At 36.1% G+C, this 15,233-nt stretch overlaps 1 protein-coding gene across 1 annotated transcript; it reads left to right on the top strand.

Annotated features, from left to right (window-relative positions):
* The first annotated feature begins 199 nt into the window (after positions 1-199).
* On the top strand, positions 200-14,976 carry ddr2b (discoidin domain receptor tyrosine kinase 2b). Its single transcript, XM_077219283.1, has 17 exons — positions 200-282; positions 1,120-1,210; positions 3,655-3,757; positions 3,847-4,078; positions 5,198-5,345; positions 6,403-6,505; positions 6,589-6,772; positions 7,177-7,417; positions 7,575-7,640; positions 8,030-8,166; positions 8,355-8,556; positions 11,172-11,398; positions 11,475-11,599; positions 11,739-11,936; positions 13,821-14,055; positions 14,125-14,274; positions 14,732-14,976. Exons 2-17 carry the CDS (start codon positions 1,141-1,143, stop codon positions 14,861-14,863), a joined length of 2,553 nt encoding a protein of 850 aa, XP_077075398.1. The 5' UTR covers positions 200-282; positions 1,120-1,140; the 3' UTR covers positions 14,864-14,976.
* The last annotated feature ends 257 nt before the right edge of the window (positions 14,977-15,233 follow it).

The raw sequence follows: 15,233 nt of genomic DNA, 5'->3' as shown, positions 1-15,233 counted from the left end.
ATATATAACACTGATGTATATATGATATGATGAGAAAACAGTGAACTATTATGTGAAAGGGTCATGTGATAATTAAAACCTTCTGTGGATGAAATCTGGGCTATTTGGACTTTCCCCAGAATGGTGCTGACTGTATCTTTTTTTTCTCTCTGTTTATTTCTGCTCCTGTATGAGGGTCACTTCCCCCAGCCTCTCATTTTCCCTCAGGATGGATCGTGAAGACGAGGAGGATTATGTTTTGCTTAAAGGCAGTGATCTTTGAGTTTATGACTAAAGAAAGTGGTAAGTGTCTCTTGTGTTTTGTAGGATGTTTCATTTGATTCATTACATTAGATTATGAGTTTGTTTCATAGGCTATGCTGAACAAATCAGTCATGATTTGAAGTCTTTGCTGGTAATTCATTTGAACTAATACCAATAATTCTGGACAGTGTTTGGAAAAAGTATATAAAATATATATATTTGTTTAAATCAACTGTTGTCCATGAGTAAAAATAAATTACAGTATTTTTTTTTACCTAAATTTCCCAGGTCAAATTTGGTAAATTTCTGTCAACTTTACTTTTTAATTCAGTTAAATAATGTAGCTGCTTATATAGAGAAGAATTTGCACACATTGGTGTTTATGATTGTAGTAGACTTTTGTGCTCCATAAGAAGCAAGTTCCCATTGGTCACCCCACCTCATGACTGTAAATACAGTAGTGCTCTCCCACAGGCATCTGACTGGAGCCATAAGCAACATAAATAAACACCACTCACATAGTGGACTTTGTATACCGGGAGAACTTACTGACCTGAGGGCAAACACACCTACAAGAGCCGTTTTGTTCCTCATCTTGTGGGTTTATGTTCTGACAAGTCTTGATATTTTTAAGTATTAAAAATGTAAGAATGTGGCTATTGTAATGCAGATAAATGTTAGTATAATGTAATCTAATTGTATTGATTACATTATTAAATATATTATTATAAGTAACTATTATATGTAAACATTTCTAATTATTTTAAAATAATTACAAGCCCTTCTTCGCCCTAATGCTGAAACAACCGTTGCTTATAAAGTTACACTATTATGGTATTTAATAGTTTCTTAAATTAACTTTAATTTTGTTTACAGGAATTACAATCATACAATAAGATGTTCCAAATGAGACACTACCTTACTGTCCTGCTTCTGGTTGGACCTGTGAACTCACAGGTCAACCCTGGTGAGTGAAATCCAGAATAATTAATACAATTTCTAAATTAAAGGATGAACAGTTTTTAATTCATACCATTATATTGTGCAAAATGTTTCTGTCGAATGTGCTGTGAATTCATCAAAATAATAGCTATGATTTTTCACAAACTTTTGGAGAACTTGGTTCAGCATCACTTCCCCAGCAGTTGTGTCAATGTGTAAATAAATAATGAAAGAACAAAGAGAAAAACAAGAGGAAATTGCATCTGAAACATATATTTTTTTCAAAGGCAGTTGTGGTTGTCAGTACCGTAAAACTGTACCGTAAAAATACGGTAGCAATATATATATATATATATATATATATATATATATATATATATTTCTTTTTTTTATTTACTATAATGATAAAATAACTTGCTGAATAACTAAAATACCTTTTCTTTTTCTGATCTTTATAATGCGACAACCACCAAAAAGCACAGGTGGTAAAGAGAAAGCCACATGATGCTAACCGAACCCAAATCAAAACTCATCAAAAGTAGCTTTTCCACAAGATAAGGTATATACTAATATACAGAAGGTGCAAAATGTCATATACAAAACACCATCAGGGTAACACACATGACATTATAAATAATACAATAAACATTATTTAAAGTCATCATGAAACAAAAGTTGCCATAGTCTTTTCTTCCCTATTGTGACACATATTTGAATGAAACGGTTTCTCGGAAAAGAAATAATGTTAGGCGGGACTTGATTTTGTCCATGGTGAATTGATTGGATGGTTGTGGTTTGCTATTGCTTTGATGTCATGTGAGTGACAGGTGGTCCTGCCCTCACTGCAAGAGAAAGGGGAAGTTATTTTGATTCAAGAGTACGAAGACACCTGAATTAAACGATAAAAAAAATATGACAATATTCCATGAAGAAAACAAGAATTGTCCATTTAGATTTCATGCTGACTTTAACAACATAATATGTAACATAAAACCCTAATGTACAAAACTTTTCACTGTATATTATAAGATTTTTTTTACTTCCAAAAACTGTTGATTTAACAGTATTTGAAATGTCCCATTAGATTTATTATAGTGTTTCACCACAGGCATGTCATTGACGTTAGGTAGGGGATGGAGGAAGCTACTGTATGCTAGGCGTCCAATGTGTCTGTTTAAATGCCAAGGCTTACAAATCAAATTTAGAGGGATATGAAGTATTTATTCACTGGTTGACTAAGTTTTCCAACTTGTACTCCTGTAGAGTGGAGTCTATTTATCATTACACTATTCCTATGAACTGCTGCCTTAAGTTACAGTGGTGTTGGGATATACTGTATATATAGAACGAAAACGGCAAAAGTTTGAAATAATCTTTCTCCCAGCAAACTATTTCTGGTTCCCAGAACATTCAACGAATTATAGTTTATGGTTACAGAAAAGTAGAAACTAAAGAAAAAAAACAGAAATCATACATTAACGTTAGAGAAAGTGTTTACTGGTAAATACTGTGACAAAAAAGAAAAAAATGCAACTCCTTTGCAGCAACGGTAACAAGAGATATAATTTAAATTTCAACCTAAAATATGTTTTAAGAGAAAGTACTACTCAAAGCTGAGAAAGCCCCTTGGTGCATGGTGAGCTTGTCCTGGCATGAACATAAAAGTCTCTCTGTTTTCTGCTGAGGCCTCATGGATGGGGTTGAATGGTATTTTGGGTATTTGCTTATAGGGTGTGGATTCACGTTGTAGAGGTTGTGTGACCACCGCTCCGGAGCAGAGCTACAGCCCTTTATGATACAAAAAAGGTGATGCGTTCAGTCCCAAAACTACTGCTGACCCAAAAATCATTTCGCATTCAAGAAAGGTCTAGTTTCTTTCAGGGGAGACTGTTTGTGCTATTTACAGTACAGTCATAGGCGTCACTTGGCCCATTTTAGGAAGACTTGAGCCCCCTAAATTTCCACCCAGCCCCCATAAAAAATTCATATGGATTAGTTTTACGATCTCTTTATGAACTTTTTGAAGTGTCAAAGGGGTAGTTGCGTAGCTTGTCAATGGAGGGACAGAAATCTCTCAGATTTAATTTAAATATCTTCATTTGTGTTTCGAAGATGAACAAAAGTCTAACAGGTTTGGAATGACATCAGGGTGAGTAAATTATGACAGAATTTCAATTTTTGGGTGAACTATCCCTTTAGTTTAACTTGAAGTCCTAATAATTAAACTAAATAAATTAAATCTAATAAATTAAAAAATAATAAAAAACTATAGACATTCAAAAACTGAAACCAATAAAAATGACAAAAATGCATAAGAAAATTACTAAAAATTAAAGTAAAAATATAAAAATAACATCTATTTTTTTTAAGTTGTATATAAATGATAATACAATCACAATGAAATGCATGGAAAAAGCCTGTTTTGTCAATGTGTATCATTTAACCTTCCTAAATGTCATCCTGTGGTAGCTGTATGTAGGTACCCACTTGGGATGACTGGAGGCCAGATTCAGGATGAATATATTTCTGCTTCCAGCCAATGGTCAGAGTCCACTGCAGCTCGATATGGCAGGTACATCCAACACTCTGATCTCTCACTGAAAACTGATCAGAAAACACAAATAGGAGTTATTTTCTCAACCGCATCCCTTTCTGTTCCAGGTTGGATTTTGATGATGGAGATGGGGCCTGGTGTCCGGACATCATGGCTGAGTCAGACCGTCTAAAAGAATTTCTGCAGATTGACCTTCGTACTCTCCATTTTCTCACTCTTGTTGGCACGCAGGGACGGCACGCAGACGGAGTGGGCAATGAGTTTGCCCAGCGATACAAGATTAAATACAGCCGGGACGGCACCCGCTGGGTCTCCTGGCGAGACCGGCAAGGTCGACAGGTAAGGTGGCAGTCTTATTTCTATCAATTCCATTGAGACTACGATTTTTCAATTCAATTCATTGTGCATTTATTTGTATAGCACTTTTCACAATCCATATTGTTTCAAAGCAGCTTTACAGAAAATGCATGTCTACATTACAACCCAGACAGCAAAATAGTGTCGGCCCACATCTAGTACGCGTTGTATCCACATGCACCAGATGTGGCCCGGGTCTGGACCGACACTATGTATGTCGCGCCAAACATCTTTCCAAACATGAGAAGCATTTATGAACCTCTTGGCCAACAAAAGACAATATTTAATAACGTACTTTTACTCCAAACTCACTTAGTTGATCATCCTTCTGTGAGATTGTGTGGCCTCTTTCACAGAATAAGGCAGTCGTGAGTTTATTAGTCATGTTTAATCAATCAAAGAGTTTCAATCTTCTGTTTATTCAGCTACAGTGATAGTATGATGCCCAGTAGGGATTTACTGGAATGACGTGTGTTCTGCAGCGGGGCATATTTGGCGTGTCTGCGTGAGAGCGCCCTCTGGCTTTCAGATGAAGCAGCATTTACTACCGATCAGCCGTGTTGCACTGACAAGCTGCGCAGAAAATAATCGTAAGCCTTCGCCAAATCACGTGCGGTTTCATTTCGATTAATCGTGGAGCCCTACTTCCCACTGCTCCGGGTGTGTGTTCAACTCACTGCTGTGTGCCTACCCGGATAGTAGGCAACCCCTGTTTGGTTATGTCACTCTCCAGCTCTTTTTTTAATCCAGAATCTTACCTTTGTAATCATTTCATTGATTTTTATTCTATGGAAAAATTATATTTCTATACTTCAGGCTTCTCTCACAAAATTTTTGCATTCTCCCAAGAAAGTTTGCATTCGCTTGTAAAACGTTTTGGATGGAAATAATGAGATAGGAAGAAAAATGCATGTTGAAATAAGATTTTTGCCCTATATCCATGTCCCTTTAAGGGCTCTGTATTTTTGGAATTACACAAGGGTGAGTAAATGATGACAAAACATTTATTTCTGGGTGAACTACTTGAAGCCTTAAAGAATGATGTTTATTGTGAAATGTTTCATGTGATTTCATGGTCTGTGTGTTCTCATAATTATTTAGATCATCGAAGGGAACAATAACGCCTATGACGTCGTGCTCAAGGACCTGGAGCCTCCAATTATTGCTCGTTTTGTGCGTTTCGTGCCTGTGACTGACCCCTCTATGATTGTGTGCATGAGGGTGGAGCTCTACGGCTGTGAATGGCTCGGTAAACTATGTTCTTTCTAAGTCAGAAACATTCTTTGCGGAAGTACTTAAATGCAGGCTGTGGCATTAACAAACCTCTAAGGGTGATAGATTTACCTAAAATGTCTGATCGCAACAATGCATAAAAAAAACTACAAGCATTTGCATTCACGTGTAGTGTAGAATGTCTGTCAAACCGTTATGAGATTGATTCAGCCTCTTTAAGGAATAGTCATCCAAAAATGAATCATTTACTAAGCCTTTTGTCGTTCAATTGTTTCTTTCTTCCTGAATGTCAGACATTTAGTAGGCTAAGTGAAAAAATTAATTTCGGTCTTTTATTTGGACTGATATTTCTCCCGCTAGTATGATAAAGAGAGGGTGATCTGTTTACCCCAATAGTACGGTGGCCGAGAGAGCTCAACGTGCTGCAACTTAAGAAAACGCATGCAAATAGTAAAAAACGCATGCAAGTAAAAAAAAAAACACATGCAAATAGAAAAAAAACACGTGCAAATTAAGAAAACATCTTCAACAGTTTCACAACACTCATGTGCTCCAAGTACTCACAACACAACCAAATACAGAAACGCCCTGCAAAAGTTCACAACACAACCAAATACAGAAACGCCCTGCAAAAGTTCACAACACAACCAAATACAGAAACGCACTGCAAAATACAGAACACAACGGAAATGTTTCCGGGGGAACCAAATAAGTGACGAACCGGCTGGGACGTGCATAGGCCTACTGCATTCAGCTCAAAATTCTACTTTATTTTATTTTATTTATTTTAACTTTGTTTGTTTTTTCGCAAAACATACAGAGATTACATTTTTATGACATACAACTTGTATAACATATACAAAATGTATTAACAATATATTCAATGTCATCAGAATACAAATGAGAAAAAAAACTAAAATAAATAAATAAAAAAGATAGAGAAGAAGAACATGAAGGAAATATATTAATCTATACATCAGTTACACTGTACAAATAGTTTCATGTTATGCTTAAATTTTCATAAAGAAATGTTTCATAAGAAATGTTAGGGAAAAAAAGTGTCTGTGCTGCAGATGGTCTGGTATCCTACAGCGCCCCTTCTGGCCAACAGATGAATTCCAGAGGCCAACAAATCCACTTAAATGACACTGTGTATGACGGAGCCATTAGTTACAGGTAGATGCTCACACACATTAAACACTAACGTAAATATCACCATGTCACACAAATTAAACAACAAGGTGTTCTTATTCTCTCAGGATGACAGAAGGTCTTGGGCAGCTCACTGATGGAAGCTGGGGTTTAGATGACTTCACTAAAAGTCAGGTGTACGGTGTCTGGCCTGGCTATGACTATGTGGGCTGGACCAATGCTAGTTTCTCTGGTGGCTCAGTGGAGATGACATTTGAGTTTGACCGAGTCAGAAATTTCACATCAATGAAGGTGTGTCTGATCTACTGAAATACCTACATGTCCCTTAAAAACTGTACTTAAATAAACGAAAGACCACTTAAGTGTACTTAAAGAGAGTAATCTTTCATTGCTGTTTTTTTTAAGTACACTTTTAAAAGGTGCACTTTGTAATAATGTCAAATTAAAAGGTTTTCTTTAAAGTACATTTTAAATCTTTATGTTGTAATAATCTTTTGTATGGTGACCGGGAGGGGACATGTTCGGTTCACTTGTTGACCATTACAACATAGGATCAACAGAAATTGATATTATTAATAAATTAATATTATTTACTACTTCTTAGCCTACTTCTTTTTCATGCATATATATGTATGTATGCATGTATTATTATTATTATAATTTTGTATTAAATGGATATCCTTCTGTTTAAATAGGTCCACTGCAACAACATGTACACATGGGGAGTAAAAATCTTCCGACAGGCCATGTGTTACTTCCGTTCGGATTCAGACTGGGAGCCCAATCCTGTGTTGTCCAAGCCGAAAGCGGACAACATCAGTCCAAGTGCTCGGTTTGTCACGGTTGCCCTTGGAAACCGCATGGCCAGCGCAATTAAGTGCCGTTTTGTATTCAATGGCATCTGGATGATGTTCAGTGAAATTGCTTTCCAGTCAGGTAATAGGGGTTTCATTCTTTCATCTCTAGTTCAAATTTTCTTATCTGTTCACTTTTTCTTTAGGCCTTTTCATTTTAGCATATTAATAGTCTACTAAAAATATAGTAGGCCTACTGCTACAGTTTAAAATGCCTTTTACCCAAATTCATCTTTCAGATACAGCGATGTACAACACCTCTCTTGTTCCACGTAAACGTAACCAACCCCCAGGTATTTATCCAGGTAAATGGTATAATTATTTTACTTACCATTCATAATTCTTTGTGGTGTCATTTGGTTGTTACAGTTGTACAGTACAATTTGAATTTGCGGGCAACAGCGCCCCCCCGATGTTCATTACTTCATGCAATGGCCAGATACATTTAAATGAAAAAAAACATTTTTATACACAAGATCAAGATGAGTTGTAGTATAATGCTGCAGCATAATAAAATGTAAAAACAAAACAAACAAAAATGTATATGAATGTGAGAAATCATATCGTTGACTTTTTATAGAATCATTGGAACACTAATAATTAGCTTTATGAAAGGATGTCCATTTGCACAGAACATTTGATTCTGTGAAATATAAACATTTGGTTCATCTTTTCCACGCTTAATATTCTTCAGCGGATGATCCCACCCACAAAACTGATGACAGCCACACACGGATCCTAATAGGCTGTTTGGTGGCCATTATTGTTATTCTGTTGGCCATCATAATAATCATACTATGGCGGCAGGTCTGGCAGAAGATGATTGAGAAGGTAAGATCATCATCTTCAACGTCAACCTCAACTGTATACATTTGAGTTTGAAGCCTGCTGTACATTTGCTGTGCATAAAATGAATATTGGTAATATTTTGCAATAGAAAGGTGCATGTCATGACAATACAGTAAGATTCACCTTGTCAGTTTGTGGTTATTGATGTAACATGTTTGTAACATTTACAGGCCTCTCGGCGTATGCTGGATGATGAGCTGACTGTGCGTCTTTCTGTTCAGAGAGAGGCGTTCGCACACCGTCACTCTTCTGTGTCCAGTGATTTTGAATCCAGTTCCACATATGAAAGGATTTTCCCCATGGGATCTGACTATCAGGAGCCATCCCAACTTTTACGGAAACTACCAGAATTTCAGGCTACGGAAAACCTTGGTTAGGGCTGCTCATTGTTCAAGATTCATGGATTTTTTGTTTCTATTCATTCTAGCTCATTATATGTTCATTATGTGTATGTAGGAAAATTTTAGCCAAAACGGAAAATTCTGTCATCATTTACTCACCCTCATGTCACACCAAACCTGTAAGATCTTTTTTTCCCCTGGAACACATGGAGACACTATTTTGAAGAAAAAAAAAATTCTCCATACAGTTGAAGTCGATGAGCTCCAGTGTGGTTTGGTTCCAGTGTGGTACATTTTTCAAAATATCTTCTTTTGTGTTTTGTAGAAGAAAGAGTCATACAGGTTTGGAATGACCTGAGAGTTATATAATAATTTTAACATAATAATAATAATAATAATGACATAACTTTTATTTATTATTATTAATAATAATAATTGTGTGTGTGTGTGTGTGTGTGTGTGTGTGTGTGTGTGTGTGTGTGTGTGTGTGTGTGTGTGTGTGTGTGTGTGTGTGTGTGTGTGTGTGTGTGTGTGTGCAAACTATCCCTATTAGTATTTACCCATTTTCATGTAATTCTAAACTCAAATGCTGTTATGTTTTCAGTGGAACAAGATCTTCACAAAGTGGTTTTCAATACAATGACAGTTCAGAGTGGCCTTGTCTGTCTGGACAAAAAACACCAAAATCACCATGAAAGTATTCAACTGACTTCAGTGCTATATTCCAAGTGCTCTGAAAAGATATAAAATTGCTTTGATGAACAGCCCGAAATTTAGGGCGTTATTCACTGAAATCTCTCAATTCCATGTTTCATGAGAGGCTGGACATAAATGACGTCACCAGACATGTTTTTTTTCCTCTTAGCCAAACATCTTTAACATCATTAACATCAAACCTGTCATCAAAGCTATAGCTAAAGCTATATTTTGGCTTTAGAAGAGTTGGAGTTGAATGGGCTAGTTTTATGCTGCAAACAGCTCTATTAAGATTCTTCAAAAATTACAGTACTGTTCAAAAGTTGGGGTCAGTTAGCTTTTTTTTTAAAGACATTAATACATTTTTTTATAAGAAAGCATACAATTTATTGCGAAAAGTGATAGTAAAAAGACATTGTAATAATATTTCACAATATTACTCTTTTTAGATAATTTTTTGATCAAATAAATACGAAAAATATTTCAGAGCCCAAACTTTTGAATAATAGTGCACTCTTGTGTATTCCTTAGTGGGATTTTTTTTTTTTTTTTTTTGAGATTTGGAAGGACATTTACATTTATTCATTTAGCTGACATGATGACAGATTTTGGTCACACTTTAGATTAGAGTCCAATTCTCACTATTAACTAACTATTAACTACAACCTTTGCCTCAATAAACTTATATTTACGGCTTATTAATAGTTAGTAAATGTACTAAAGGTTTGTAAAATGTTAAGTTTAGGAATTGGGTAACATTAAAGGTTCACTGTGTAATTTTTAGCAGCATCTAGTGGTGAGGTTACGAATTGCAACCAACAGAAGTTACGGTGGCCGACAGGAAGTGATGTCGACGTCTGAGACAGCAGAGAGTAGCCAGTTAAGCAATGAGGTTTCTTTATAAAGATAAATTAAGAAATTAGGTTTACTTGATTATTCAGTAAAATTATGTTATTGCGAATATTATTGTCACTTGTTCATCATTGTGTCAGTGTTTTTTTCGCTAACTTTAGCTAGCTTCTTTGCACGAAGAACAACATGGTGACGATACACACTTGTCCGTTTAGGGCTCCTGTAGAATCATGTTGGCGCAAAATGGCTATTCCAATGTAAGGGGAAATGGCTATTTCAATGTAGGTAGCTAGAATTGGCTCATTCTAAATAAGAAATAAGTAATAAAAACATAACAGTTCATTATGTAAGGTCTTTATACACCAATGAAAAGATAGTTACGTATATGAAATTGCATTTCGGTCAACGGATCCACCTAAATATTACACCGTGCACCTTTAAGGGATGTAGAATATGGTTATGCAGAATACCTAGACAGCAACATAGTGTTATCCCAGATCTGGCCCACATCTGGACCGTGTGGAATCCACGTGTACCAGATGTGGGCCGGATCTGGGCCGACATTATGTTGCTGTATGGGAGGCATTAAAGGAGTAGTTCACTTTAAAATGAAAATTTCCCCATGATTTAATCACCCTCAAGCCATCATAGGTGAATATGACTTTCTTCTTTCCTTTCTTTCGAGCTTTATAATGGCAGTGAATTGCAACCAACAGTTTGAAGCTCAAAAAAGTGAATCCATCCATCATAAACAAACTCCACACGGCTCCGAGGGATTAAAAAAAGGCCTTCTGAAGCAAAGCGATGAGTTTGTGTAAGAAAAAAATTAATAATTAACATGTGACAAAGTATAATTCTAGTTCCCGGTCAAACGGCATATGCAGTCTACTTGCGTCTAAAGCGCAACTTACGCAACTTGTGAGGTCGGAAGTAGTGTAGTGCGTCAGGGCGTAGCATAAATATCAGCAGTACGTCACATTACTCACGTAGAATTGGACTTTAAACTAAAGTGTTACCCAGCTTTTTTTTTATTTTTGAAAGAACTATCCCTTTAACAACATAACATGCCTACAGTGTGTTCATATGATTGTGTTACAGCAATGATCGATGCCACTTCCGAACCCTCTACGGGCCACCCTACAGATGAGGTCCCACACTACGCAGAGGCAGACATCGTGACCCAGCAAGAAAGCACCGGGGCTCACAGTTACCGCGTCACTGTTGTCAACATGCCCTTATCTCCAGGACGGGACGGAGCTCTGGAGGAGTTTCCGAGGGAGAGACTGACTTTTAAAGAGAAACTTGGAGAAGGACAATTTGGAGAGGTTGGCGAACAATTCTCTTCGGCAAAAAGCTATTCTTGGTCACGTTATGTGTTATATGTGTTGATACCTGCCGCAGGTTCATCTGTGTGAAGCTGAGGGAATGCAGGAATTCATGAAGGACCATTGTGGTGACATCAGTGATGATGAGCCAATGCTCGTAGCAGTCAAGACTCTAAGAGAGGACGCAAACAAAAATGCGAGGTAACACACAGGTGCAGGTGTCCCGCAATCGATGTCACGTGCCTGTTGTTGCTGAGAAGCACTGCTTTTTTGCTTTACAGATGCTGTCCAGCCATTTTAGGACAGTTTAAACTTTCCTCAAGGAAATCTACATTTTCAGGAACGACTTCTTGAAAGAGATCAGGATCATCTCGCGATTAAGAGACCCGAACATCATTCGCCTGTTGGCGGTGTGCGTTGAGAGCGATCCGCTGTGCATGATCACGGAGTACATGGAGAACGGGGACCTCAATCAGTTCCTGTCCCGTCATGAGCTGCAGGATGAAGGAGTTCAGGACGGTGACTCGGCTACCATCAGGTATATCAGACCGAACGAAAATTAATAAAATAATTCTTTGGACCAAGTAAAAAAAAAAAAACTCTAATTTGATACAGCCAAATTATTATTATTAGTAGTATTATTTCAAATCATATCTATGGATTTATTTAAACCTTACATTTTTATTTAATTTAAAAAAAAAACATTTATTTTTGCAAAGACTAAAATATTCATACATATGTTTTAAAGACTTAATCAATATATGTTCTGAAGACACTAAACATTTTACTTAACGTAGGTCCACATTCTTCGTTTTTCCTTATTTTCACCACAAACAAAAGCTAAATGACTTATAATACGAAAGTAGAATTTTCACTTAAGATAAAACAAAAAACATTTTGCTAGTCAATGTTTAATTTAGTTTACTTAGTATAAATAAAGACTGGAATATTCTCTTCAAAGGATCAAGCAAATTCACGCCTGTACTGCAGCTCAGACAAACGTTTGGATCTCAGAAGAATAGGACACAGGAGAAGAAAGAAACAAAAAATAAAACAGACGTGATGTTTATATCAAATAATGTTTGCTTAGTAGTATATGGTTGAATTGGATCATTGAAGGTCAGCAGACATTGGTTAATAAAGTGAGATTAAATACATAAAGTATATTTGCATTTAGCATATTTGATTATTGCGGGTTTTGACTATTTTTATTCATTTTGAGGAATACTGAATCTGTTTTTGAACACATCTGCACAGACGAGGTGTCAGTCAATAAATGGGAGAATAAAAGTAACTTGCGTTACTTATGTGAAAAAAATAACTCATATATTTTATTGTAAATTTCAAAGGAATAATTAATAGTGAAAAAAACTGTAAAAAGTTATCTTATTACATAACATGCGCTACCCCCAAACTGTTCCTTTTCATTTGGGGTGTAATGATACCATTGTCACGATTCGATACATACCACGATACTGAACTCACGATACGATATTATTGCGATACTCCAAGACATATGGTAAAAGGTTAACAAAAATGTACTGTTGATTAAAATGCTACATTTGATATTACATTGTTTGTGTAAATGAATAAGCTTGGACTTGGTGCTGGTAACCCAATGCACAGGACAATAGAGACACCAGAATAAAAATATTCATGATTCTGAAGCTGAAAATATAGAATTATTTTAGACGAATATGCTTGCACTCTGTTACTGACTAAATAAATTTAAAATAATGTAGGACAAAACTCAAAAAATTTGAATATCGTGCAACAGTTCATGTATTTCAGTAATTCAAATTAAAAGGTGAAACTAATATGTTTAGTATATATAACTATGCATGATTATACTTTTTCAGAGGGCTGACATTTCTGTATTTAAAATGCTTTTTTTTTTTGATTTCATGCAATATTCTAATTCTGAGATTTTGAATTTGGGGTTTCATAAGCTGTAAGCCATAATCATCAAAAAAATTATAACTTTTGCACAATATTAACATTTTTCGAGTTTCACCTGTAGTAGTTCAATGTAGTACTCACACTAAAACTCTGTAAACTTGAATTTTTTCACACAGTAATTTTTTTTATTTTGGGTATAAACAATACAGGTATACACAATACATGAATCATGATACACATTGTTGCATTTTTGTATTGCGATATATTGTGACACAGCATTACACCCCTAATCGGGGGCGTCAATAGCTTTTAGACAAACTGAACAAACCAGAAACCATGATTTTCTATTGGACCAATATAAAAATGCACTTTTAAATGTTCCTCTTTCAGGGCAAACACTACACTCAAGAGTTGTTGATTTGAATACTGCACTATTCCATGTGTTTAAAAGCCATATAATAGTATGTTTCATGAGAAGGAAATTTAGCATAAAGTACTGTAAATGTCTTCTTTTTCTCTCTAGCTACAGGAAACTGATCAACATGGCCTCTCAGATTTCCTCTGGAATGAAGTATCTGTCATCTCTGAATTTTGTTCACCGTGATCTCGCTACACGCAACTGTTTAGTGGGCACAAATAACACCATCAAGATCGCTGACTTTGGCATGAGCCGAAACCTGTATCGTGGAGATTACTACCGCATACAGGGACGAGCTGTGCTCCCCATCCGCTGGATGTCCTGGGAGAGCATCCTTCTGGTAAGACTGATGGAGTCAAAAATGCGGCGCCTTAAACTCGCATCTGTTTGACCGTGTGTGTTTCTACAGGGTAAGTTCACCATGGCCAGTGACGTGTGGGCATTCGGGGTGACCCTGTGGGAGATTATAACCCTGTGCAAGGAGCAGCCGTATGCCCAATTTACAGATGAACAGGTGATCGAAAACAAGGGCGAGTTTTTTAGAGACCAAAACAAACAGGTGAGACTTGCAATGCGTGTAATCATAATAATGACAAGCCAAGTCTTTCAGTGTCTGTGTAAATAGTTTTCATGTACAGCAAGGCTGCTTTAACCTTTACAGATCTAGGAAATCGCCCAGCAGAGACCTACAGAATTAAAAAAAGTAATACAAAAATATGAACTAATCTGATAACAATATTCCCTTAACAAATCTGTAATTTCCCACATTGTATTATTCTACTATTATTTGTGGTATTTTATTTTTCATTTTATATTTAAAATTGACCCAATTTGGACCGGAAGCAATGATTGGACAAACATTTTATGGGTCTACGCTTTCCACAGTCGAAATATAACACACCCCACCCTCCAATACCTAAAAATAGCGAGCACTGCAAGATGAGTCAGGAAAAATCCATGTAATAACTTGGAAAAAACAAAAGGTGTCAGTGCTGAGCTGTTTTTTAACCCCTCAGGTCTATCTGCCAAAGCCAGCCTGCTGTCCTGATTCAGTGTACAGCCTCATGCTCAACTGCTGGAAGAGAAATGCCAGAGAAAGACCCACGTTCCTGGAGATCCACAGCACACTGATGGAACAATATGACTAATTCCATGCGGATGTACAGAGCAGCTTTTCACCACACATTCAACCCTCTTAGATTTTTTTAGCTCTTAAGAAAAATTCGGAGATGTGAGAAAAGTCCAGCTTATTTTAATAGCAATATCCTTCTAATTTCAGTATATATTTATAAGAAAATCATACATAGACCTGTATACATATTAAATATTAAATGGTACAAAAATTATATGGGAATAATATTTGTAATTATTTTAAAATGTTATTTTGTGCCTTTTTTCAGTGCTTTCTGTTCATTTTGCTGTTGTTGTTTATTATAAAATACATATTTGCTGACTTATTGGAAAGGAATGATTCTTCATGGGGGGATGGAATATTATTTCCGTATGAAATATTTCTAC

This window comes from Siphateles boraxobius, unplaced genomic scaffold, assembly GCF_051911475.1.
Source record: "Siphateles boraxobius isolate OS27281-9 unplaced genomic scaffold, OSU_SipBor_1 1, whole genome shotgun sequence".
NCBI lineage: Eukaryota > Metazoa > Chordata > Actinopteri > Cypriniformes > Leuciscidae > Siphateles > Siphateles boraxobius.
The sequence above is the reverse complement of the archived record's forward strand: the minus strand, read 5'-3'. Positions and strand labels throughout refer to the sequence as shown.

What these genes read in the sequence shown, in the direction of transcription:
- ddr2b (XM_077219283.1), top strand. Translation starts at nt 1,141, where the DNA reads ATGTTCCAAATGAGACACTACCTTACTGTCCTGCTTCTGGTTGGACCT. An exon ending in GAAATTTCACATCAATGAAG is followed by an intron (nt 6,773 to 7,176) that starts GTGTGTCTGATC and finishes CTGTTTAAATAG; the next exon opens with GTCCACTGCAACAACATGTA. An exon ending in ACCCCCAGGTATTTATCCAG is followed by an intron (nt 7,641 to 8,029) that starts GTAAATGGTATA and finishes AATATTCTTCAG; the next exon opens with CGGATGATCCCACCCACAAA.